This window comes from Paroedura picta, chromosome 1 (assembly GCF_049243985.1).
Source record: "Paroedura picta isolate Pp20150507F chromosome 1, Ppicta_v3.0, whole genome shotgun sequence".
In the NCBI taxonomy this organism is placed as follows: domain Eukaryota; kingdom Metazoa; phylum Chordata; class Lepidosauria; order Squamata; family Gekkonidae; genus Paroedura; species Paroedura picta.
This window is the reverse complement of record NC_135369.1, coordinates 93,205,236-93,229,832: the sequence shown is the minus strand read 5'-3', so window position 1 is coordinate 93,229,832 and position 24,597 is coordinate 93,205,236. Positions and strand designations below refer to the sequence as shown.

At 44.1% G+C, this 24,597-nt stretch overlaps 2 protein-coding genes across 4 annotated transcripts in view; both read right to left on the bottom strand.

Moving 5' to 3' along the window:
* Positions 1–24,597, bottom strand: part of PRKN (parkin RBR E3 ubiquitin protein ligase) — a 951,947-nt gene that overhangs the window by 714,032 nt on the left and 213,318 nt on the right. The gene's annotated exons all lie outside the window — the stretch shown is intronic.
* Positions 17,660–23,469, bottom strand: LOC143842845 (uncharacterized). Its single transcript, XM_077348109.1, has 4 exons — positions 19,340–23,469; positions 18,789–18,872; positions 18,526–18,609; positions 17,660–18,246 (listed from the first exon to the last, which is right to left on the bottom strand). Exons 1-4 carry the CDS (start codon positions 19,959–19,961, stop codon positions 17,729–17,731), a joined length of 1,308 nt encoding a protein of 435 aa, XP_077204224.1. The 5' UTR covers positions 19,962–23,469; the 3' UTR covers positions 17,660–17,728.

The window sequence follows — 24,597 nt, the reverse complement described above, 5'->3', positions numbered from 1 at the left end:
TTAAATTTCTCCTAACATAAGCTGAAGCTCAGATATAAAACCATTTGACTTTCAAAGGCCACCACTATGATAGCTGACTGCCAATTTGCAGTTTGCAATGTAACATCCTTACTCCATAAACTAGGGCAACAGAGAACACAGCTTTCAAGTTTAAATCATTTTTCCTCATGAATTCATTTGTTTTGCTAGCATAAAAACACAGAGATGGGATTCATTTATTCTCTCCTCCTCCCCTCAAATGTACAACTATATTGTCGATATAAAGGAGCATAAAAGAAAATAATGATTTAAAGGATACATTTAGAAGCAATCACTGACACTCTCTCTTCCCTGTCACACACAGGTGTGGAATGTGGGAGCTCATCTACTCTCCAGGTTGTCTGTCTTTTCACAAAAATAGTGTTTCTCATCATAAAGACATCTGTATCCCTCCATCAGTCATTTATTCATTATTTCCCATGCTACATTATTTCAAGGATAGGAAAGAAAGCTATTTTTGTCTATGTACATGAAACAAACATGTTTCATTTTCCATTTATTTAGTGACTTCCCCCCAACATACTCTGTTTCAATTTTCTTTGTTCATTGTTCCCCTATCTAGCTACCAGCTTTTTCATTAAAAGTGTGCTGAAAAGCTACCTTTCCCAAATCTTTCCCCCTTCCTCCACTGTACTTCAAGTTATCAAATTGTTCCCACCTTGACACAGATTAGTACCTCAGTACTTTCTAATGGTCACTACACAAATCAAGTATGCTGTTTGTCTTCAAAACCAGATAGAGGAGGTATAAAACCAGTACAGTGAGTCTTCCTGAACTGGATTCCCATGAATGCCCTTTCCTAGATTAGAAGAAATTAGGCCTTTACATGTCCAAGGGAAGGGCTGTGGCTCAGTAGTACAGCACCTGCTTATCATGCACGAGGTCCCAGAATCTCCATTTTAAGAAGCATCAGGTAGTAGGTGAAGTAAAAGACCTGAGATCCTGGAGACTGCTCCCAGTAGAAACTATTTTGGATCATTGGTCTAATTCAATACTAGGCAGATTAATATGTTCATATGCTCCATAATACCATGTTTTGCATATACCCCTCATGTCTATAGTTCACAGGCAGGAACTATATGGCTCAATGCTGCTAGATCATGCTCAGATGACCTGGCAAATTCTAGCTGACATTATTTATTCTTTATTGGTGGTGGGGACAGCCAGGATATTCTGGCTAAATACATTTGTCATCACATCATGAATTTTTCTACTCCCACTAGTGAATACCACTGATGTGGGAAGTAGGGAAAGTCACTTCCCAACAGATTCATATGAGGAATTGCACTAGTGAATAAAGATGCTGATAGCTGTGGCAAGTGTAAAATCAATGCCAGCCCTAGTGCCTTCATTATGGGGCTTCATAAATTCTGTATAGTGTGTTGCTCACAACAAAACCTGTTAAGTGGCTTTAACAACCAAATGGAAAGAATTATATGGCTTTCATGATATGGCTTTCCAGGCAATACCTTCCCATCCTAGATAGAACACAGGGGAAAGCCTGATTCTCTCTATAGTACAGTGGAGGATGGAGGGAGTCAGGCAGAGCAAAAGTCAATGTTAAGTATACATGATCAGGCCACAGATATGTCCTCAGTGTGGGTATCCAAGCAATGCTAGATTTCCATTTCCCTTGTTCTGATTCATACATTTAGCCTCAAAATTCCCACATGGCATTTTGCTTGCACAACTGTCTCTAACTTAGATAGGATTTCAGGATATACAGCAGCTGCCTATAAAATATTCTGCATTACTTTCACAGTCATCCAGGGTGACATTTATTTATGGTATTTCATGGCTGCTCTGAATAACTAGATGGAGCTGGCCTGTTTATTTTTGATCGATGAGATATGAACTGAGCTTCTGGGAATCCGTGGCACTTCAGGATCAATTTAGAGTAAGGGTAAGAGGTAACTGTTGCTCATCCACAGCAATGAAAACATGTGGATACAGAGGCAGGGCAGGTGAAAGGACAGCAATGGAGCAAGGTACTATGCTCCATGTTTACTGTCTTGTCTCCTGGTGCTGATTCCATCTTCTATCCGCTATTACAGAACTGAAAAACGATATGAGAATAAGCCAGAAATCTAATAAAATACTTCCCATATTATAAAACTGACCTCTGGATTTTAGTAAATCCACAAGAGTTAAATGCAAACACTACTGCATGCCTCTTGTTTATCTGTGTGCCATTCAGCTAAACCCTAGGGATGTTATTCAGAATTCTCACTCTTTACAGAGGAATTTATGTTTAAGTATGTTCAAAATTCTAGCCTTAAGCACTGCAGAGCTTCAGTCAAGAGACACAAGACCCTTCACAAAACTAGTGATTGACGCTCAAATTTACCTTATTTACAGTGTCTATTTTGGGTGGAGTCGAACAATGACTTTCTCATAATTCAAATGAACAGCATACCAAGTAGTTATGCATTTGTGCAGTGGCAGTCAGGCAGATGCTATAGCATTTTACAATTTACTTGCTTGCTTGGATAACATATTCTCCAAGGTCACCATAAGAAGATTTAATCTTTGCCCTCCAAACTATATTTACAGGGAGACACTTTGAAGTCCACTATGGAGAGCTGTTTTTGTTCCAATGCAGACAGCACTATTCATTACTCAGCAGCATTTAGCCTTTAGCTATATGTTGGAACTGAATGGCTTAAACTACCTTTCCCAGATGGCAGTGCAAGAACATATGAACCCATAAAAGATAACACAAATGTAGTCAGTGTGCTATAGAAGTGTCACACACACAACCAGCTCAGCAATGAAGGTCACTAGGCCAACCTAGCTTACCTCTGAGGGGTACTGGGAGGGTAAAATGGGGGTGAACTACATATGCCACTGGATAGCAAAGCTGGAATACATGAGAGACAAGCTGTGAAGCTTCTCTCACTCCCAATCCACAATACCTTCAGGCAATTGCCCCCAAAGCAAATATACTCAGATGTCAATTTGCAATGCAGGTTTTCGGTTTGTGAACCATCTGGGAAGAGAAATAACTTTCAAAAACTTCTGCAAGTCACTAAGCCCAAAGGCAGTGTGCATTTGTCAGCACAGACACAGCTGCAGCGGATCTGAACTAGTTCCCAGCCATATATATGCATTGTCAAGCATAGAGGTTTTGAAGGTTTTGTGGCTGGATGTCATGAATCCGTGGTTCTTGCCCCGGTTTCCATATTCTTCTCCCCAAATTCTTCCGGGACTCCTGCCCCATTCTGGCATCCCCATGAGGCTCAGAGTGCCACCCCTCCCCTTGCTCTCAGCTTGCATTTCAAAGGCTCCCCCTGGTTTCCATGGTGCCTCACTATCTCCCTTCCTCAAGGCTGCTTTCTCCGGAGCCCAAAACAACAAATGGGGAAATTGCTTTAACACCACTCCATATCAAAGGACTCTGTGATCCTACTTTCCTGTGAGAGTGCCCAATTCCCACCTAAGATGGTTTCCTGCCTTGCCCCTTTCCCATGGCCCAGGTTTATATGTCCTGCCACCCCCTACTATGGGGTCTCTGTCAAAACCTGCTGTCTGTGAGCACATGCAACATGTGGACTTTGCTTCAGGTTTGCAGAAATTACACTGGGGAGTCACCCCACCCAATAAAAGAAGCAGCACCTATAAACTTAATGGCTGTTAATACTAGACTTGGATTGGTTAACCAAATTTAAATGACAGGAAAAATAAGCTTATCTGGCAGCTCTCCAAGAAGTTTCTTCACAGATTCTGAATGGGGGGAGAAATGGTGAAGGTGGTGATGACTCTTCTCCAGTTTTCACTGTGGCCAACACAACACTGTAGAAAAACCACTATCAGCCTGGCAATAAGAAAAAGGGAACTTTGCACCTTAGTTTTTTAAAAAAAACCTTTGTCTCAGTTTCTGAATGATTGCTTTTAGTTTGCCAGAGTTCCTTTGTGTTCCCTGTCATTCAAGGAACTGAACCAGGTAGATCTAAATGGAAGGTGTTTATTTGCCCTTGCAGCTGTGATAGGGCAATTGCATCATTTAAAAAACAAACAAACATACTTTGGTCATCACCCCCACATGTCACAAGTGATGGTCCCACCCGAATTAAGAAAACTGTGCAAGGGAGGGGATGCAACTACAGAATAAATACACCTGAGAATAAAGAATGGTGTGTAAAGGCAGGCACGAATGCAAAGTCAAGCTTAAAGGCTTGATTGCTTGGGAAATCTGTACTAAGTTCTTTGTGCAGAAAAGGCCTGACTCACAACCTTCCTAATATGTTCAACCCTTTCATTTGGGGTTGCATTTTGCTTTTGTCACAATTTGGTATCAAAAAGCAAAGTACTGGAGTCAGCAACAAGTCAAATAAATAAATAAATGTGGCAACTACCTGCAAGTTTGTGATTCATCTCCTGTGAAATCTTTGGCCTTTGGCTGAATTTTCTTGTACTCTGTCTAAGGTGCAGACCACAAATTCACTGCAGGCAGTTATAGCTAAGAGTAGTATTTACCGTATATACCTGAGTATAAGCTGACCCGAGTATAAGCCAAGGCACCTAATTTTACCACCAAAAAACTGGGAAAACGTATTGACTCGAGTATAAACCGAGGGTGGGAAATGCAGCAGCTACTGGTAAATTTACATTAATTGAGGCCTCAGTAGGTTAAATGTTTTTGAATATTTATTTCAGTAAAAAAGTAAACTAGCTTTGTAAGTGCAAAAGAGGGTCAACAAGAACAACATGGTATCAAAAATAATTTTAAAAGTGCAAAACCTTAGTTCAATCAGCAACCAAGCGAAAACACAAGAGTTTTAGCTTGTGTTTCAAAACTGGATTCTTCCACCTCATCTGTATGTCCAAACAGAGCTTCAGCTGTAGCTGGTCTGAGGTTATCAGTATAGACTGAGTTTGCAGTCATCCCCATCATTGCTGTCATTCTCATACAAAGCGCTGTCTTCACTGCCATCTATAGCATCAGCAAGCAAGCAAAGGGGGAGTGTCACATGGACACCTTCTTCCTCCTTTGCAGGATTATCCTACTGTCCTCCAGTGGAGGAGCTCAGGGTGGTCTAAGTGTTTAATCCATGTTCCATCATCACAGGATCTCCCATCCAGCCCCCCCCCCCAACAAATACTGAAAAGTCAAGAGGATGAATAGCTGCTGGGTTTTATACCATGCTTTTTACTAACCAAGGGAGTCTCAAAGTGGCTTAGAATCACCTTCCCTTCCTCTTCTCATGCCAGACACCCTGAGAGAGCTCTGGGAGAACTGCTCTGGGAGAACAGCAATGGCAGGAGAACCAAACAGTATCACCCAGGCTAGCAAACCAGAGCAGAACAACAGTACCCGAAGTTGGCAAACTACTACAACAAGCACAACAGCTACCAAACTGGGAGAATGGACACTTCTAACTACAACTGCAGTGTCCCTCCCCAGAACAAAACACTGATGTAAAGAACTGTAAAACTGAACACTGAAAGAAAGAACTGTAAAAATCAACTTTTAAATGGAACAGAACCCCAAGAAGAAAAGCCAAACAATGCTGCCCCTCAGATTAAAGAAGAAACGCTGGTAGAAAGAAACAGTAAATCCCAAAGCACCCCCAAAACCCACCCCCAACCCATCCACAGAAACCAAATTAATAATTTCGAAGAAGTGATTAGGAAGAGGAAAAAGAAAAGTGAAGGCAAGAGGGAAAAAAGATTAAGAGTCCCTTAGTCAAACCTTTGATGTCCTACAAGCTGCCAGAGCAAGCTCAGCTTGCAATACATTTCCAGAATGCATTGCAACAATTGGCTGCCGTTTCACAGTCTGAGCAGGCTGTTTAAAATAATTTATTTCAATAACAGTATACACCCGAGTATAAGCCAAGGGAGGCTTTTTTAGTGTGAAGAAATGTGCAGAAAAGCTCGGCTTATACTCAAGTATATACAGTAACTAAAACATACTTTTAATTAGATATTTTAAAATAGGAATGATAATATGGAAATTTCACCCAAGAAAAGGTGGTTTATACATATAGCAAAGACATCTGAAACACACACAGAGAGAAAAGAGAAGTATCAATCAATATGAAGCATAACCGATAATGTGCAGTGGCAGGACTAAGAAAAGTGAAAAATGTTAACGTATGTAGGACTATATATACAGGAAGAAACTGCCAAAAATCCATAAACTCAATCCCATAGAAAAGATAAAATTCTAACTTTGTCAATATCTGCTTACAACAACCTCCTGATGTATTGTGTTTTGGAATCTACTCCCCATAATGAACAGAAATAAAAAGTCAGTGGTTAAAATATACTGCTGCTACAGAATGCTCTAAAAAATACTGCATCTTGAAATGAGCCTTTGTGAAAGGACATATAGTTTGCCATGTCTATTTACATTTTAAATAGCTTATTCAGTAGCTGTCAAAGCAGAACTAACGATTATAAGTTAACGTGATATTACATGAAAGCATCCATGTCCATCCTAACAACACTTCAAAGAAAGATTTAGCTAAAGCCAATAAGCAGGATTACATATAGGTATCAGTCAAGAGGTACTCCCATATATCTATCGGAACCCTTTAGAAACTGAAGTGCTGGGATTTGTAATTGGGGGAGGGGCAGATGGGAGGGCAACAATATTCTTATCTAACAAGATTTCAGTGACTTTGTCTGAAAATATTTCCAGCTTCTGTCCATAACAGCTTCACGACACTCTTAATTACACATTTCAGTTGCACAGCAAAACTGTTAACTGCACCTATCTTTGCCTACCAAACACATTGTCTCATGCATGAAAACACCGAAAATTGGAAATAGAAGGCACCAAAAAAGCTACTTTGAAAAGAAACCTGTGTACACAGGCGCCAGTCTACTTTATTATTAGCTGCCATGGGGGTGGTGAGGAAATCTCCAAGCCAAGATACTATTAATTGAACTGATGGTTTTCATTCGGAGATTTGAAAAAAAGGCACTTCCCTTCTTTAAAGAACTGTTGTCCCTAAATTAAAACAGAGGAAAATATTTCAAGCCTCAAAACTAGTCCCACAGCCCTGACCACCCCCTCCGTCCACTTCCCTCTGAGGCTTGGAGGCTGCAGATTCCTGCTGCGTGAGAGCTGCCCCTGTGGTTGAGTTCCCTAACAGCTGCCTGCAGCCTTTCCAGGGCCTGGGGGGAGGGGGAGGCCATCCACAGAGTTCTTCCACTCCACCCCCCTAATCTAGCGCCCATTTTATTCCTGCATGGAATGGGCTTGGGTATTAAATGGGTATTAAAATAAAACAAACAGCAAAGCTCACTCACTGCATTCTCCGTGTTTATAAAGTGAGCCATGATGGGGAAATGAATTATCAATATGTCCCTCCAGTGGTAGTCTTGCTTTTTTCTGCCAAAGAGTTACAATGAAAACATTCCTTATTGTTGAGAGAACCCACTTCTTTCTTTCTTTCTTTCTTTCTTTCTTTCTTTCTTTCTTTCTTTCTTTCTTTCTTTCTTTCTTTCTTTCTTTCTTTCTTTCTTTCTTATCTGCCACTCTTGGCAATGCTGACTTGTGGCTGCTTACAACAGTTTAAAAATACAATATATATAATATAACCAACACTAAAAACCTAAAAATAACCCAATACTATAAAATCTATTGCTCCCTCTTGAGAAATATTCCAGACAGTAGAATGTAGAATTTTCAATCGCCATTTAGACCGTTTATGCACTGGAGGTTTCATGCTAGGCTGCAGGCTGGAGTTTTAGATATGGCAGGTTGCACACATCTTCCTGTACCCATATGGGGGAGCATTTGGCCTGGTGCACCTCATCCGCCCCCGATTTGTGCTCCTGCATGAGAGCCGGGGTAGTGAAGTTTCCAGTGCATAAACGGTCTTAATGAAAACACAAATTGTGGCAACTGTGCAGTTATTGGGTTCTTGGCTTTCCCTTAGGAGAAACCAGTAGCTAAGCAGAACAATACATTAATGGTGAAGAAATGAAATTTATGAAACCTGAATGTTCAGTAGATAGCTGTGTTTTTTGAAAATATGTTATTTTTTTCATAGTATCTGTATATGATTGGTAGACTCCCAGTGTAACCAGGGCTACATAACCTTAATATGTACATACAACCACATAGGGTAGTATCATAGGGAAGAGATTTCCACACAACTTTGTTGTGAGCAGCCCTGAGTCCGCTGGGAAAATAAATAAATAAATAAATAAATAAATAGTGTGAGTGAGTGAGTGAGTGAGTGAGTGAGTGAGTGAGTGAGTGAGTGAGTGATGGGGATCAAGACTCTGCATGTAGGAAAGAACATTCCTATTAAGGTTCAGAAGTTCTCACAGATGACCCCCTATTTGCCTTTCTACTATGTCAGCGTACATCTATTGTAAAAGGCTCCAACAGCAGCTTCCAAAACAGCCAGATGAGCAGAAATATCAACCCTTTAATTTGTTCATGTGTTCAAGCTAGCTGTACACATCATCCTATTTGTTTACAGTTATATTTTTCTGCTGATAAAGCACACCCTAAATGTTGTCTTTTGTCAGTTATTTTATAAGCCAAGTTTAGACTTTTGTATTCTAGGTGTGCATCCCAAAGCTTAAACTGCTAACAAAACCCAGGAGTAGTTACAATCCCTTACACTAAGCTTCTGTTAGCTGTTATTATCGATGATCATCCATGTTACCATTGCAACGTTCGGTGTCTGACAGAAATGACTTTCAAGAACATCTAATGTCACTGATTTAAATGATCCATTGGTTTCAGTGCATACAGGAGCTTCCAATGGGCAGAGGCTGTAATATTTACTTGTCAGAACTTGTGAATACTCTGAACAAATGCACGTGGAACTCTTCTCTCACATTCAAGATTGCTTATGCAGAGCCCTGCATGTTCACTGACACTCCAAAAACTAATGGATCAGATTTATGTCCTTCAGTTTTCCACAATGTTATGGCTCCCCGTGGAAGCCAGCAAATACTTCCTTGTTTCTGTTTTGTAACTGTTATACTATGTTGCTAAATGCACTTATCACTTACACATGCTCCCATTCTGCCACATGGGTCAGCATGGATTCAGCTAGTCAAGATTTCCTCATCTACCTATCAGATTTTATTGCATAGAAGGAATATACCTGCTCTTTGTAGAGCCCTGCCTGGAGCATCTCTTTCTCAACCTTTACAGGCTGGTGCAATCATTGTATTTGCACTAAGTTAAATGCTACTTCACTCACCCTTGCTCCCAGAATTCTAATTAGTAACATCCCACATTGTTAAGTGGATATTTTGGCTCTCAACAGTCACTGAAAATGTATATTAACATATTATTAATAGTGCTGAACTAATGTTATCTTATTCAGTTTTTTTTATAGATTAGTATCATCCACAAATAATCTTGTCGCGATTCAACTGTCTACTGCCCAGCAAATAGTACACTGCAACGAAAAGGAATCAACATAAAACTGTGGAAATGAGGGAATCATCATGTGATTCTTGGGTGTTTTTTGTTTTGTTTTGGGGCTGTTGTTGTTTTGCCTAATGCATAATGCACTGCATGTGTATTCTCCACTGGGTATTTATAAGGGGGGAAAGTAAAATCTGACTCTTCCCAGAGATTCAGGCAAATGTATGCCGGAAATCCATCCCCCATATTTATATTATTTGTCAAGACAAAGCCATTTTCAAAAGGGATATCTTTAACTAGATCAATTCATTGGCTCAATACAGGTACCTGTTCTTTTTTCAAAGTGTGGATTAAAACTGCAGGAGGCAGAGATGGGCAGAGATCAAGGGACCAGCAGAGGGAGAAAGAGTTAACTCCTCTCTTCCCTGCATCCAGAGCCCAGTGACTGCCATCGTCAGACAAACTGTGTGGCATTCCAGTCACAGAACTATAATGTTGCACACATATTGAGAGCCAGTTTGATATAATGGTTAGAAGTGCAGATTTCTAATCTGGCATGCTGGGTTTGATTCTGCACTCCCACACATGCAACCAGCTGGGTGACCTTGGGCTTGCCACGGCACTGATAAAGCTGTTCTGACTGAGCAGGATTATCAGGGCTCTCTCAGCTTCACCCACCTCACAGGGTGTCTGTTGTGGGGAGAGGAAAGGGAAGGTGATTGGAAGCCACTTTGAGACTCCTTCAGGTAGAGAAAAGCGGCATATAAGAACAACTCTTCTTCTACTACTGTTTTACAACTCTTCTTTTTGCACTAAGGGAGAATATACCAACTGTACAGTTAGTATTAGAGAAATGAGAAATACAATATGCCAATTCTTGTTTTCTGAAAAATATTTTGGAAAGCCACATATTCCCCAAGGAGCATTCAACTTTTTACAAAATACAGTACTTCATATTTTGACATCTGCTGGAGACATAGAAACATATTGAGTATAATTTATGGGGATCTTTTTAATCAGCTAAGTACACTTTGTTGTCTTTCATTTTTATAGCTTTCATTGCTCAATCTTAAAAAACAGAGCACTGAGAGCAATAAAAATGGAATATAGCCATTAATGGAATTGATTTCTTTTTGCTGAGTTTCTCTTCTCATATTAGTTTAGTTCCTTAATATCTTCTTTGATTTGTCAGGCTTTCCTGTCAAATGTGCAGCTGAATGTTAATGAACGGGGCTGAGAGATAAAATAAGTGCATCATTTGTTTTTGCAAGGCCAAATATTAGTACTTCATTTGCTTTTTTATATTTATCAAAAAAGTATATGCAAACAAATGGAAAGGACCCTAATTTGAAATTATATTTCTAATTTTGTGAGAGATGTTTCTCTCTAAATTCTTACATTATCACCTCATCTTATACTAATGAAAGACATTAAAGTTACAATCATTGCAATTTGACATAACAAAAAGCAGTTTTTAATGTATAGGAAAAAATAGGTATATAAGCAGTTACCACCAGAGTGTCCAAGTAACTGCAGTACCTTGTGGTGAAAGAAGTTAAACTGTCAGAGGAACCTGAGAGTGAATTCTCAAAATAAACATACAGGGCAAATTTCAAACTCCTTCTGTATGTGGACCACTAGCACTCAGCAGCTTTTGTTAGCAGATGAAATTCAGCAGCATACTGCTGCTTAGCATTTCTCATGCAATTATGTAGTAAGTCATTGTTGTCCTCACCCTACCCCAGGAAAGAAAGGTGGAATCAGAAATACATGTCCATTGCTTCCAAGAGGATTATCTAGCACAGTGGTCCCCAACCCCCAGTCCGGAGACCAGTACCAGTCCATAGATCAGTCGGTACCGGGCCGCGGCTCCTCCTCATCCTCCTCCCCGGCTGCTGCCTCGGGGGCTGCTCTGCTACTCTGCTGCTGGCTCACCTTTGGTGCTCTCCAGCGGCTGCCATGGCTAGGGCTCCCCCTAGGTGTGGCATTGTGCAGCTGCTGCTGGCAGCGCCCCCCATCGGCAGATGGGAAGTCAGGGGCGCCGGCGGGAAAGCAAGTGGAGCAGGGGCTCAGGCAGTGGCAGCGACATCCCTCGGCAAAAGACTACTCCCCCCTGGGCCTCAGTAAAATTGTCAAGCGTTGACAGGTCCCCAGTGATAAAAAGGTTGGGGACCACTGATCTAGCAGATGCCTGTTTGACCAACAAATGCATGCATTTATATATATATATATATGCATACAAAAGCTTATACCATGAGTAAAGCTTTGTTGATCTTAAAAGTGCAACTGCTTCAGACCCAAATGGCTACCCAGCTGAATCTTACTGTGATTTAGTAAATTAAAACTGTTCCCTTCTCTGGAAGACTGAATTGATAAAAATTGAGGGAGATTGAACTGACCACTTCCATTTGGAAGAATAACAACAGTCCTTCTCCCAACTTGCTTCTGAACCCCTGAACCAAGTTAGACTGTGGCTAAGGAATTTAATGCTCAGAGGTCAGATGTTATGTGAATGATTTCGAGCTATAAAGCTTAAGACTGAGAAGGATTGTTAGCTTCTAGTTAAATGGAAAGGAAGTTTGGGTGGGGGATGTGCCTTAATAGCCAGGAAAACTGGTGATCTATCTTGGACCAAGGGATGTCATGGATTATGTGGTTAGTCTCAGACTGTTTCCACATTACGAGACATAACTTTTTAGCCTTGTTTTGGATTTTGACTGGATACTGCGAGTTGACACTTTGCTTCCACATTTCAGCTTTCCTCCCTTCATTTACCAGGCTGTAATTTGGCTTATGTTTTTCACACAGGGGTCAGAAGGAGGCAGCTTTCCATGATGCTTTGTTCTTTTCTACTATTCCAAAAAGGTTGGGGTTTTTTTGGTGCAAAATGCTGCATGTTTACACCTCTCTTTTAATTCTATCCCTTCCTTTCATTATCCCGTGTCCTTGAGCACCCCTTCTTCCCCCAGGTGTTTTTTTTTTTAAGAAACAAGGTTATCATGTTAACACTGCTGCATTGTAATGTGAAAGACTGCTTTTGCTGGACAGCCAGTGGTAAGTTAGGGGGCCAAAAGCTGGCAGCCGGCTCCTGGTGCCACTAGACTCAAACTTTGTTTCAAAGCCATAGCTGTTGAAAGAGGCTTGGCTGGAAAGAAATCTGTCATATCAATTCAACATGGTGGTGACCATGCTGGGCTTCTGCCAGGAGTAGATGGCAGGGTCATTCACCCTACTGCTTCCTGCGTCTCCATGGGGGACCTTTTTTGGGTGGTGTACCAGGTTTACCCTGGATAGCTACCTCCACATGCACCTCCCTTCCCCAATGCTGGAGCTAGCTGGCAGATCACACTGGGGAAGGGATGTATGGTGTTCTCTGTGCCAGTCTTCCCTGATTGTTTAAGGGAGGATGGGTCTTTTGCTTCCATCCCTCACAACTTACCCAGCCTCTAGTAGTCTAGTCCCTTCAGCAGTAGCTGTTTCAATGTGAAAACAACGTGCCAACTAGAAGCCATGCAGGTCAATTGGATTGTTCACATTTTTGGAACATGGGATGGGCAACACATTGGGGATCAGTGCCCAGAAGAGCCACAGGTGGCATGTTAAAATGCCACACCTAGCTCTTAAACTACTAAGTGATTATCAGAGATTTAAGCAAATTCATGTTTAGCCTGGAATGTTTAAGAGAAACTACTTGCTTGAAGCAACACACAAAAATAGGCAGGAGCAAAACAAACAAAAATTATCATAAACTACAATTCTTTGTTAACAATCTGTCTTCACTCACGCACATGAAAAAAAATCTGCTTTCAGCGGAAATGGTCAGATGCTTAACAGCCTATTTCAAGAAGATGGTGCAACTAACTTCTTTATTAAGATCTCTCTGGGATCTTAATTTCCAGGAAAGACAATATGGGAGAAGACAGTCCTTCAGATACCCTAGGCCCAAGCTATGTAGGATTTTAAAGATCAAAACAACACTTTGAATTGTTCTCAGGAGCAGTTTAGTAGTCAGTATAATTTTGGTAATATCTAGGTCACATGCTCCAAACAGCTGGCCCTGACCAGCAGTCTAGCCATAGCATCTTGCACTATCAGAAGCTCTGAAAACTCTTCAAATAAAAATCATACGGAAAAAAATATGTTTGTGCATGTGATAAAAAATGCAATAAATATCATCCTTTTTGAGCACTGTTATTTTGAACATCAGACATATGGATTTGGGGTAGTATCTCAGAAAAACATGGAGCCTCTGACAGACAGAATGCAAGATCATTCCTAAAACATTCCTAAGAAACTGTCAGTTATACAGCTTGTTAAGTATCTGTCCCACACCTCATTAAATGGCTACACAACTATTTAGACCCTAAAGAAAACCAAGATAAACACCAAGATCCATTGTATATGCTGAGTAACTTTAAGGGCCATTTCGCACAGAGCTCAAAGTTGCTATTTGGTTGCCGTTTGTGAAAGCGCTACTTCAAGTAGCGAAATGTAACTAGCCGTGCCCGTAACGCACAGCTGCGGTTTTTGCGGAATTTGGCACTTTCACTTCTCGCCACTTTCGTAACCCACAGGCTTCCGGTTCTCCGTCTTATCGCTACAAAGGAGGTCCCTTTTTAGCGCTTCTGGCCTCCCGTGCCCGTCAATCAAACTGCAGGCACACCTTTGACCTCGACCCTAAAGCCGAACTTGTCGGGGTCCCCTTTTTTTTAAAAAAACCCAGGAAACCCCGTAGCAACGCGTTATCGTCCGATCATTGGCGCCCTTGGAACGTGTTTTCTATTGTTTTCTAGGAACCAGATGCATTGACATGTTTGATTGGTTAATCCCCGCCCACAGTACATGCCCACAGGTTACCTGCTTATATGCACCTGGGCAGACACGCGGTCGGCCTCACTCTTTTGTTTGCGTAGCCTACTGCCCGCAGCACAGGTCAACGTTGCAATGGAGAGGCTTATTTTTCAATTGCTGGCTTACATGCTCGCGGTGCTCCAGCGCATGAATACCGCCTTGTCGCGTCGGACGTCTGCTATCGCGGAGTACCGAGAACGGGTGCCCGGAACGCTGACCAGCAGCAGAAGACGTTCTGTAAGGGTAACCATGGCGGCCAAGAAACGCTGGCAAGCACTGGCAGAGGTCCGGTTCCCCAGACAGTTCTGGGTGGACGAACGATCCTCTGACTGGTGGGAGAATTTTGTGTGGACTCGCTGGGATGATGACCACTGGATTGCCAACTTCAGGATGTCGAGGGGGACATTTTTTGAACTCGTGGAGGCTCTACGTGGACGCATGGAGAGGCAAGTCACTGGCATGCGGCGCCCCGTTCAAGTTGAAAAAAGGGTGGCTGCCGCATTGTGGTACTTGGCCACCCCTCAGTACTTCCGGACAGTAGCCCAGCAATTCGGACTCGGAGTCACTACGGTTGGCGATATCCTTAAGGAGTTCTGCCTCGCCATGGAGGCGGAATTGTTCAGCAAAGTCGTGTGCCTCGGAGACCGGCTTGGAGCGGTGAGTGTCATTCTATCCCCTTTGCCCTTTAAATTTTTTTTCTTGTTTGACAGGTCAGCAACGAAGACGCGATACACCCCACGCTGACATGCAATGGCTTATATTCTTTTCTTTCCCTTATTCCAGAGTATGGACGGGTTTGCCAGGCTTGGATTCCCGCATTGTTTTGCGGCCGTCGATGGAAGCCACATCCCTATCCGTGCCCCCGGGGGAAGCATAAAAGAGTACGGGAACAGGAAGGACTTTTGCTCTGTTCTCCTGCAAGGAACAGTGGACTTCTCCGGCCGGTTTATCGATGCCGAGGTGGGGTGGAGTGGCAGGAGGCATGATGCCCTTGTTTTCAGGGAATCCAACCTCAGGAAAGCCATGGACGAAGGGGTCTTTGTTCCAGGAAACCCCACCGCCACCATTGAGGGCGTGCGTGTGCCGCCGTTGGTGCTCGGGGACGGAGCCTACCCAATACGACGGTGGCTCATGACTCCCTACAAGCGGCCAAGGACAGACGTGCATAGCCACTACAACCTCACTCACTCCCGGGCAAGGAATGTAGTGGAGCGTGCCTTTGGACGTTTGAAGTCCCGGTTCCGTTGCCTGATGTCCCGACTACACGTGCATATAGACAATGTGACTCCGCTGATCATCGCGTGTGTCATTTTGCACAACATATGCGAGGACAAGGGACATAACATCCCCTTCCCTGTGGATGAACCTGATCCTGTTGTCCTTGAGGACACACAAGACATCCCTGAAGCAAGGAGAAGAAGAATCTATGCAGAGGGGTGCAAGGTTCGGGACGCCATAGCCACCCACATCTACAGAAACAGGAGGCGTGTTTAATTGTTTTTCCCACTCTCTTGTTGGTGAATAAAGTTTTGTGTTATTTGTTTAACCTTGTCTTGTGCGGTTTGTGTACTTTGCCAGCAAAAAAACGGGGATTCTCTGGTCCAAAAGCACTTTGACAGCCCTAAATGCTAACTCCCAACTGAAATTGACAAACACAATACGGAAGCGCTGAATGGGGAAAGTTCGGGGAGGCGGGTAGCCAGGAAGTATTGGCGACCCCTGTCAAACCGGGGGATCAATCCACTTATGTTCCAATGAATAATTTTATTGGTGGGCAGCTTTGATACATTTAAAAAACGGGGTGGTCTATCGGAGCAACGCACGTTCGTTCCCTAACCGTCATTCCGAAGATGCCGAAGCCACGGAAGGGCTCCTTCTGGCAGCGCGCCGAGGCTGAGGCACTTCTGGAGCTTGTGCTCCAATCGAAAAGTGTTGGCCGCCTTATGGCCAGCACCCACTGCCACACCAAGGGTGCTTACCTGGTGTTGGCTTCAAAGCTGAGGGAAAGGGGCTACGTCCGGACCTGGGAGCAGGTCCGGACAAAATTCAAGCGCCTTAAGCTGGACTTCCTAAACAGTCTGGAACAGTGGGGGGGGATCCCGCAGCCAAGTGGGAGGACGGTCTTCCACGACCAGATGGTAAAAATATGGGAGAAGGCTGGGAAGCCCCCCCTGGACATGAGGAGGCATATGGGTGAGTGCTGCCCTCGTTGTGTTTTACCCTTAAACATGCATGGAATGACTAGCTGCCTCTTTCCCCTACTGTCCCCAATGAAATTCGAGAAAGTATTTAGATGCTGTCAACCCCCTCAGACTTAGCCAGCCAGTACTGTAGAACCACTTTGGTTATGCGCTTAGACTCTAACTGTGGTGTGTCCACCAGCTGTGTTTCATCTCTGTTTTGTGTGCTTTTAATTATGATTTGTCTTTTTCTTTGCCCAGCCACACAATCACCATCCAAGCTGGCAACAGCACCTGAGCGTGAGGAGGGGGAGGAAGAGGGACCTTCCACCTCGGGACAGGCTGCAGGTGAGAGTTTTATGCCTGTGCGGGAGACCCATGTGTGTGTACCCCCATGGAGCCATATGGGAGCCTGCTGTGATGCTCCCATTTGAAGTGTTATTAAATTCTTTGTTTGATTTCTATAGCTGAAACTGTGGAGGCAAGGCTGCGTGCGATGGAGGCCAGAGTTACTTCCCTGGAGGCTCAAGTGGCAGAGCTGAAAGGGGAGATTGAGCAGCAAAGGCAACAGAGGGAGGCGGAAGAACGTAGGTTATGTTCCCCACTGCCCAACTCTTCTCACACTGTGGCTAAGGCCACTTAAAAGTGTATGCATGTAAACTAAAGAAATTTGAAAATATGTGTGGCACTAATGTGTACTTTTTCTCCCTCCCCACACAGTTAAGAAGAAGGAGGACGAAGAGCTCTTCCGGCGCAAAGTTAGGGGGACCGTGGGACGGCTGTGCAGGAGAGTGAGGGCGATGGAAGGGGCTGGGGAGGGGAGCGGTGGGACCTGAGTTTTGTTTCCTGTTTGTGTTTTGGGGTAGGGGTTGGGGGGGGGGGGCTCCAAGTTTCATTCCCTAATGTTTTTCCCCTGTTAAATGTATAGTTTTGTTAAAAAAAATAGGTTTTCCAGGGGGGTGGGGGGTGGTGGTGCTGGTGGGGCTCCAAGTTTCATTCCCTAATGTTTTTCCCCTGTTAAAATGTTTTTTAAAATAAAATGTTATTGCAAATTTTATAACAAGACTCCAGTGTGACTTCTTAAACTCGCACATATTTAACCCCACACCACACTCCTAAAACTCCTTGAACTAACACCCCTCCAACCTCCAACCCACACAGCAGTACCACAATATAGACAATCACTAGAGAGGCCGCTTTCGGCCTTGCAGATTCTACAGTAGGGTACACAGAGACAGAGTCAAAAATATAAACTTTATTCAACAAACAACAAAACACAGATAACATGAAATAGAAAAAGTGGGCAAAACTAGGAGGGGGAGTACTTGTCTGCTGGTTTTATTTTCCTCTTTCCGAGAATAGTCCTCCTTCGTGTTTGGGTGGAGGCATTCTGAGAGGGAGTCGGTGGGGTGGGTGCTGGAAGTGGTGGTGTTGGTGTGGGTGGTGGTGGGGGTGGTGGTGGGGGGGCGGGGGCGATTTGTGGAGGGTAGGCCCTTTCCATGACCACTACAGCCCTCTCCATGAGTCTCCTTATCAGTCGCACCTCCTCCACGCCTTCGCGTAGGATTTGGTTTGTCTCTCTAAGGACTGCCCTCAATTTTCTCCCCTCCTGGGCAATGAGTGTGAGCATGGCTTGGTCAGCGGCAGCGGCACGCCGTGACTCCTCATAGCAGTGCTCAAGGAGCCTCTCTCCCACGCTTGTCAAGACGGAGACGCGCCTCAGCCTGCCGCGTTCCCTCGTAAGCCTCTCCTCTGCTGGGAGCGCACCTCTAGGTGGTGGGCTGCCTGGAGCCAGGGGTGGTTCCTCCTCCTCATCTGAAAGAACCTCTGTTGGCAAAAAATGAGAAACAAAACTGTTAGTGACATCAATAAAGTCAAAACACACCATGGTGGACATGGTGTTCTTTTTTGTCCCCGTGTTTTCCTGCCAAGAATTTAAACAATCCCCGGCGAGCACATGGCTATTGTTTGTTTGCCCATGGTGTGCTTTTACTTTTGCCTACTTTCACAGCAGGACTCTCAACAATTAAAAGGGAGCACATGGTTAGTGCCTAGCGACATTGTCCTGCAGCTATGGCTCGAAAGGAACAGGTCATGCACGCTCACCATCTTGAATCTGTATCCGCCTGCGCCGTGCAGGAGGTCCAAGCAACCCAGGCTGTTCCTCCTCCTGTGTTCCGGGTATGAAATCTGCAAAAAAAGGAAAAAAAACAGATCTAGGACCAAAGGGTGGCAAAGCCAGCTTCAAAGGCTACACCAGCAACGCAGAGGGACTCTCTTCTTTCTCTTAGCAGTGCTGCTGCCCTGCACAAACAGAAAAGCACAAAGCAGTCAAAACAGCCCCCCCCCCTATTTTAACTAATACTTACCAATGTTAGTTGATGCCCCCGAATCACTATCCACGTCAGGTGCTGCTGGAGACTCGAGGGGCCCCGTCCCTGGCAACTGTGTCTCTGTGGACAAGAGCAGAAAATATTGAAAAATGAGCAAGCATACACCATGAACCACAAAGCAAGCTCCCAAAGTAGTGAGCCAAAGTACTGCAGAAGGCCTATGGGCGAGGCATGCAGCAAATATTTTGGGGCTGTTGGTTAAACATGACCGTTTCAAATACTAACCACATCAAGCACTCCACAGCCTACCATCTTTTAAAATCTTTTAAAAATTAAAATTAAATTATAAAATTAAAACCGTTTCAAATAGTAAACACAGCAAGCACTCCACAGCCTACCATCTTTTAAAATCTTTTAAAAATTAAAATTAAATTATAAAATTAAAACCGTTTCAAATAGTAAACACAGCAAGCACTCCACAGCCTACCATCTTATGCGTTGCAACGAACTGACGAGAAAACGATGGCCAAACGTCAGAACACACATTTGCTCAAAAGGAAATATAAAATAAAAATAAAATCACTTACCGGAGGCAAGGGGCGTTTGCTCAGGAGCCTCCTCTGGCTCCCCAGGAACGATGGCGATGAGGTCCAGCGTTACCGATTCCGCGGCTCGTTGCTGGACGGGGGGTGGAGGGCGAAAGCTGGACGAGGTGCCCTCGCCGGGATCCTCCTCAGCGGGTGGTTCCTCGACCGGGGCAGCCGGCTTCCGAACCACCTTAAGGCTCCGGCCGACGCGCTTCGGCCTGCCGGATCCTTCCCCGTCTCCGTACAGCTGGCGCTGCTCCTCGAAGTAGGGGCAGGTAACCTTCTCGTTGCCGGAACCCTTATTATGGTTCACGGCACGCATATACTCTGCCCTCATTGTCTTGGTCTTCGACCGGCATTCAAGGCCGGTCCTGTTGTGGCCCAGGGCGCGCATCTTAATGGCCACTTGTTCGAATACCTCCCTATTCCTGTGGGAGGACTGGAACGCGTCCTGGATTTTCTCCTCCGAGAAAATCCCGATCAGGTCCCTGATCTCCGCGTCCCTCCAAGTTGGGCCACGGCCGGTTGCAGGGACGGACGAGGCTTGAGAAGACGATTCCATGTTGCTTTCGCTGGTAGCTGAGCAAAATGGTGGTGGAAGGTGCAGGGTGCAACGGATCATATACCTTCCCGCACACAAAGACAAAGGGACTAGCCGGCTCCTGATTGGTAGAGGGCAGTAGGGGACACGCGCATTGGCCACATTAGGTCACATGTCACGTTCAAAACTCCTCGCGCGGGAACAGGATCTGCTCCTAATGGCCAGATTGGCGCCCTTGTTGTTTGACTTAACGCATGCGCTGATTCGTTTACACGAGAGAAGAGCAGTTTGAACATGCAGCGGGAGCCATTTTAGGAAAATGTCCGCCATTACACAAACGCATGCCGGTGTTCAACCGAGAGCAAGTGCGGCAGTACTCGGCAGTTCCCCAATAATATTCACCAGCCACAGCATAAATCAACCAAACATGACATGTTACTGGCGTACGTTCGTTGGCACGCTCAGAGGAATGTTTTTTAAAATGAACGGGGGACGGCGACTCCGCTTGCCGGAGGTATAGCTGCCAATGGAAGGGGTTGTCCGCACCCAAGCACAAGCACGCACCGGGAACCACACAAAGACCCACTACACATAAGCCGCCCCTCATGATATCACCACGAATCATGTCTATTGAACCCCTCTAAGCTAAGCAGGAGACTGCGAGCGGCGACCGTTCGTTGGCACGCTCAGAGGAAAATTTTTTAAAATGAACGGGGGACGGCAACTCCGCTTGCCGGAGGTCTAGCCGCCAATGGAAGGGGTTGTCCGAACCCAAGCACAAGCACGCACCGGGAACCACACAAAGACCCACTACACATAAGCCGCCCCTCATGATATCACCACGAATCATGTCTATTGAACCCCTCTAAGCTAAGCAGGAGACTGCGAGCGGCGAATGTTCGTTGGCACGCTCAGAGGAGAATTTTTTTAAATGCTCCCTGTACGTTGACTCCGCTAGGACTGGCCGATGGTAGACGGGGTTTTAAGCTTTGGCCAAATTTAGGGAACGTGACGGTGTGTGCCATTGTGCTTGTGAAAAACTCTTGTGGTGTCCGGGCAGAATTTCCTAAAGTGATCGTGCTTGAAAGCCAGTCGCTGTCCCGTTGCCTCGTAGATCCCCGCTCGCTCGGAGAAAAAAAAAATGGCGAACAGTTCGCCGGAAGTTTCGAGGACAGGCTCGGGAGGAGGGACTTTGAAGAACCCGCAACAATGGTAACGCACAGGTCTTTAGCGCTACTGTTGCAGATTGGTTGCAGGAGTGTATCGCTATCCGGAGGGTGAATCCAGTTTTCTGGATTCCCCTAAAAGCGCTACAACGAAGCGCTTTTTGCGGGTCGGTTTCAGGATTGTTGCAGATCGTTAACGACGTCGTGCGTTATGGCAAATTAGTAGCGTTTTCAATCAGCAACCATTGTGCTATTTTTAAGCCGTGGGAAATGCCCCTAAATATTCTGCAGGTTCTTTTTCCGCATAGAGGAAAACACTTTGTCCTTATGACTGACATTTCCATCAGCTCCAACAGAGAATCTCTCTTGATTTTAAAAGAGGAAAGCATTTTGGGGGTGGGGATGGAGAGCAAGAATCAATCCCAGTACATTCTCTAATATCCAGAAGCTCCTACCTTATGGCATATTCAATCACCCAGAAAATTGAGAGACTGCATTTAGTTTACATTTGTATGCAGATATTAGCATAAATCCACTCTGGCTAAAATAATCGCCTTTTAGCTGGCTAAAAGTGTTATTTGAGAAATTGTTATTTGAGCTAAAAATATATTTGCTAGCCTATGCACAAGGTTGACAGCATTATGTTCTCTACAATTACAAATCTCTCTGCAACTTCCAAGCAATCAAACTGATGTCACAATGAAGGCTTATTTGTTGGTTGGTTGTTTTTATACTTGCCTCATCACATCTTCAGTGGCATCCCCTGATGTTCTACTGCACTGCAATATGCAAACATGATGCAACTATGATTTTTTTTCTGAAACTGAAATAGGCTATCATTTCACATTCATCGTTCTTAGCTTCAAACCTTTTCTTTCAGACAGTCAGATGATTTGGTTCAGTAGCCAAGAAAAATGATAATTTTTTTTTGGCTGATGTTGTTTCTGAATGCAGATGCATCTAATCACTACATATCAATATAGAACATCTATTGGAGAGAAACTGTAATTTAGCAGGCAGCCCCTTATGCGTCTGCTGCAATGTCTGGCTACATGTCTTTATTCAGGCTCTGAAGGAAGAATAGGGCTGTCTCTACAAAAGTTAGAAATATTTCTAAAGAAGCAGATTCCACCCTCCCCTCAAATATAAAAACAAGGACATATTCACTGGTGAAATTTAAACACATGCTTAAGAACACTAGACAACCCTGGATGGTCTCTCTTGTTCAGTGGCCTGTCTTTAGCAGCAGCCAGATACTTCCATATAATACAGAAGAAGAAGAGTTTGGTTCTTATATGCTGCTTTTTTCTCCCCGAAGGAGTCTCAAAGTGGCTTACAGTCGCCTTCTCTTTCCTCTCCCCACAACGGACACCCTGTGAGGTGGGCGAAGCTGAGAGAGCCCTGATATCACTGCTCGGTCAGAACAGCTTCATCAGTGCTGTGGCGAGCCCAAGGTCACCCAGCTGGTTGCATGTGGAAGAGGAGCGGGAAATCAAGCCTAGCTTGCCAGATTAGAAATCTGTGCTCCTAACCATTACACCAAGCTGGCTCTCAGATCCTGAAGTCAACAGCCACGTCCACTTTGTCCCCAACAGCTGCTTTTCAAAAGTATACTGTCTCTGAAAGTGGAGGTTCTAATTAGCTAGGGTAGCCAACAGGACAGTTTTCCATGGGTCAACAAGATCTTTAAATGCTTTTTTTTCTGGATTGTGCCACAGAACAATCCCAAATGTCTTACCCTGCTGCTATTTGCTTCTGCTAAACTATACTCTTTCCCAGCTCCCATTTAAAAAAGAAGAAATCAATCAAGAGCATCAGGAATTTCATTCATTGTCTACATGGACTGCTGCACTCTGGGTGTGCCAGTCCAGCATTTCAGCACCAAATTTAGAACAGTTCACTTTAGACAGCTATGCATGGAGAAACACAGCTGCTTCCTGTTCCTATTTCCCGATGTAGCAACAAGTACCTTCCAATAAAACAACAGTAGTGAATGTGCCCTCGCCTTTGACAAAAGGACAAGCCTTTGGGGGAGCCGATTTAAGGCAGCACATTAAGTAAACTGATGCTGTCATTAGTGCAAATGTCAAGTTCATTACAGCAGATGTTTCAGCTGAAAATCGCTACACATTAAAAACACAGAGTAAATGTGCAGTGCAGCCACCATTTTATTTAATGTCTGCTTCAATGCCCCAAAGAGTCAATCAGAATCATCTCTTCATGTAATTACCACATTGTTATGTAACAAAGCAAGTTATTTGGTTGAAACATTCATAACAAGACCCAGTTCCAGGCTACTGCTAATCATTTTTGTCAGCTTTTGAAATGTAAAAATGCTTATGAATGACTTTTTATTGCTAATGCAGTTAAAAACCACAGAACAGTAACAACCTTCCATTCTGCTATCCACAGTGCAACACACATCTTTTATTCTTCCTGAGGCTAACTGTTATTGACTGAAGCAAAGTCAAAAGCCTCTTAATTTCATCCCCTCCCATTTCCAGCATTTTCAGATTTGACATCAGCAGCGTTCCTCATGGATACAAATGACAATTAATACACTAAGAACAACAAATTAACGCAAGAAAGAGAAAAACTGAGTCTATCACAAGCTTCTAAAATCTGCAAAGGCCCTTAACCAAATACTGCTAGAAACTTATTCACAGACCAATTATCATCTGCAGCCCAGTATTTTTGTTGATGGGCACACCTGTGGAAAAGGGCTACTGTCAAAATACAAGTCACAGAAGTGCATGACAAAGTACCCTATATACTCACATATAAGCCTAGTTTTTCAGCACCTTATTTCACACTGAAAAAACCCTCCTCGGCTTATAAGCGGGTATATATGGGAATTGTAGAGCCTCTTGTGGCGCAGAGTGGTAAGGCAGCAGACATGCAGTCTGAAGCTCTGCCCATGAGGCTGGGAGTTCAATCCTAGCAGCTGGCTCAAGGTTGACTCAGCCTTCCATCCTTCCGAGGTTGGTAAAATGAGGACCCAGCTTGCTGGGGGGTAAACGGTAATGACTGGGGAAGGCACTGTCAAACCACCCCGTATTGAGTCTGCCGTAAAAACACTAGAGGGCGTCACCCCAAGGGTCAGACATGACCCGGGGCTTGTACAGGGGATACCTTTACCTTTTATACGGGAATCGAAATAAAAGCCTGCTCCAGCCAGCCAATCATTGTGTTGCCTTTTGCAAATGTGTACTGCAAGCTGAGCTTGCTCTGGCTGCTGGTAAGACATCAACGGTTTGACTGAGTGACTCTGATCTTTTTTTTCCTTCATTTCTTCCTCTTCTTAATCACTTCTTCCAAACTATTCTTTTCGTTTCTGTGGGTATGATGGGGTGGGTTTTGGAGGTGCTTTGGGATTTATTGTCTCTTTCTCCTAGTTTTTCTTCTATCTGAGGAGCAGCATTGTTTGCCTTTTCTTCTTGGGGTTGTGTTTCTTTTAAAAGTTGATTTTTATAGTTCTTTCTTTCAATGTTAAGTTTTACAGTTCTTTATTACAGTGTTTTTGGTTTTTTTTGGGGGGGGGGGCATGGCAG

What these genes read in the sequence shown, in the direction of transcription:
- LOC143842845 (XM_077348109.1), bottom strand. Translation starts at nt 19,961, where the DNA reads ATGATCCGTTGCACCCTGCACCTTCCACCACCATTTTGCTCAGCTACC. An exon ending in GGGGGCATCAACTAACATTG is followed by an intron (nt 18,610 to 18,788) that starts GTAAGTATTAGT and finishes CTTTTTTTGCAG; the next exon opens with ATTTCATACCCGGAACACAG. An exon ending in GCGGATACAGATTCAAGATG is followed by an intron (nt 18,247 to 18,525) that starts GTGAGCGTGCAT and finishes TTTTGCCAACAG; the next exon opens with AGGTTCTTTCAGATGAGGAG.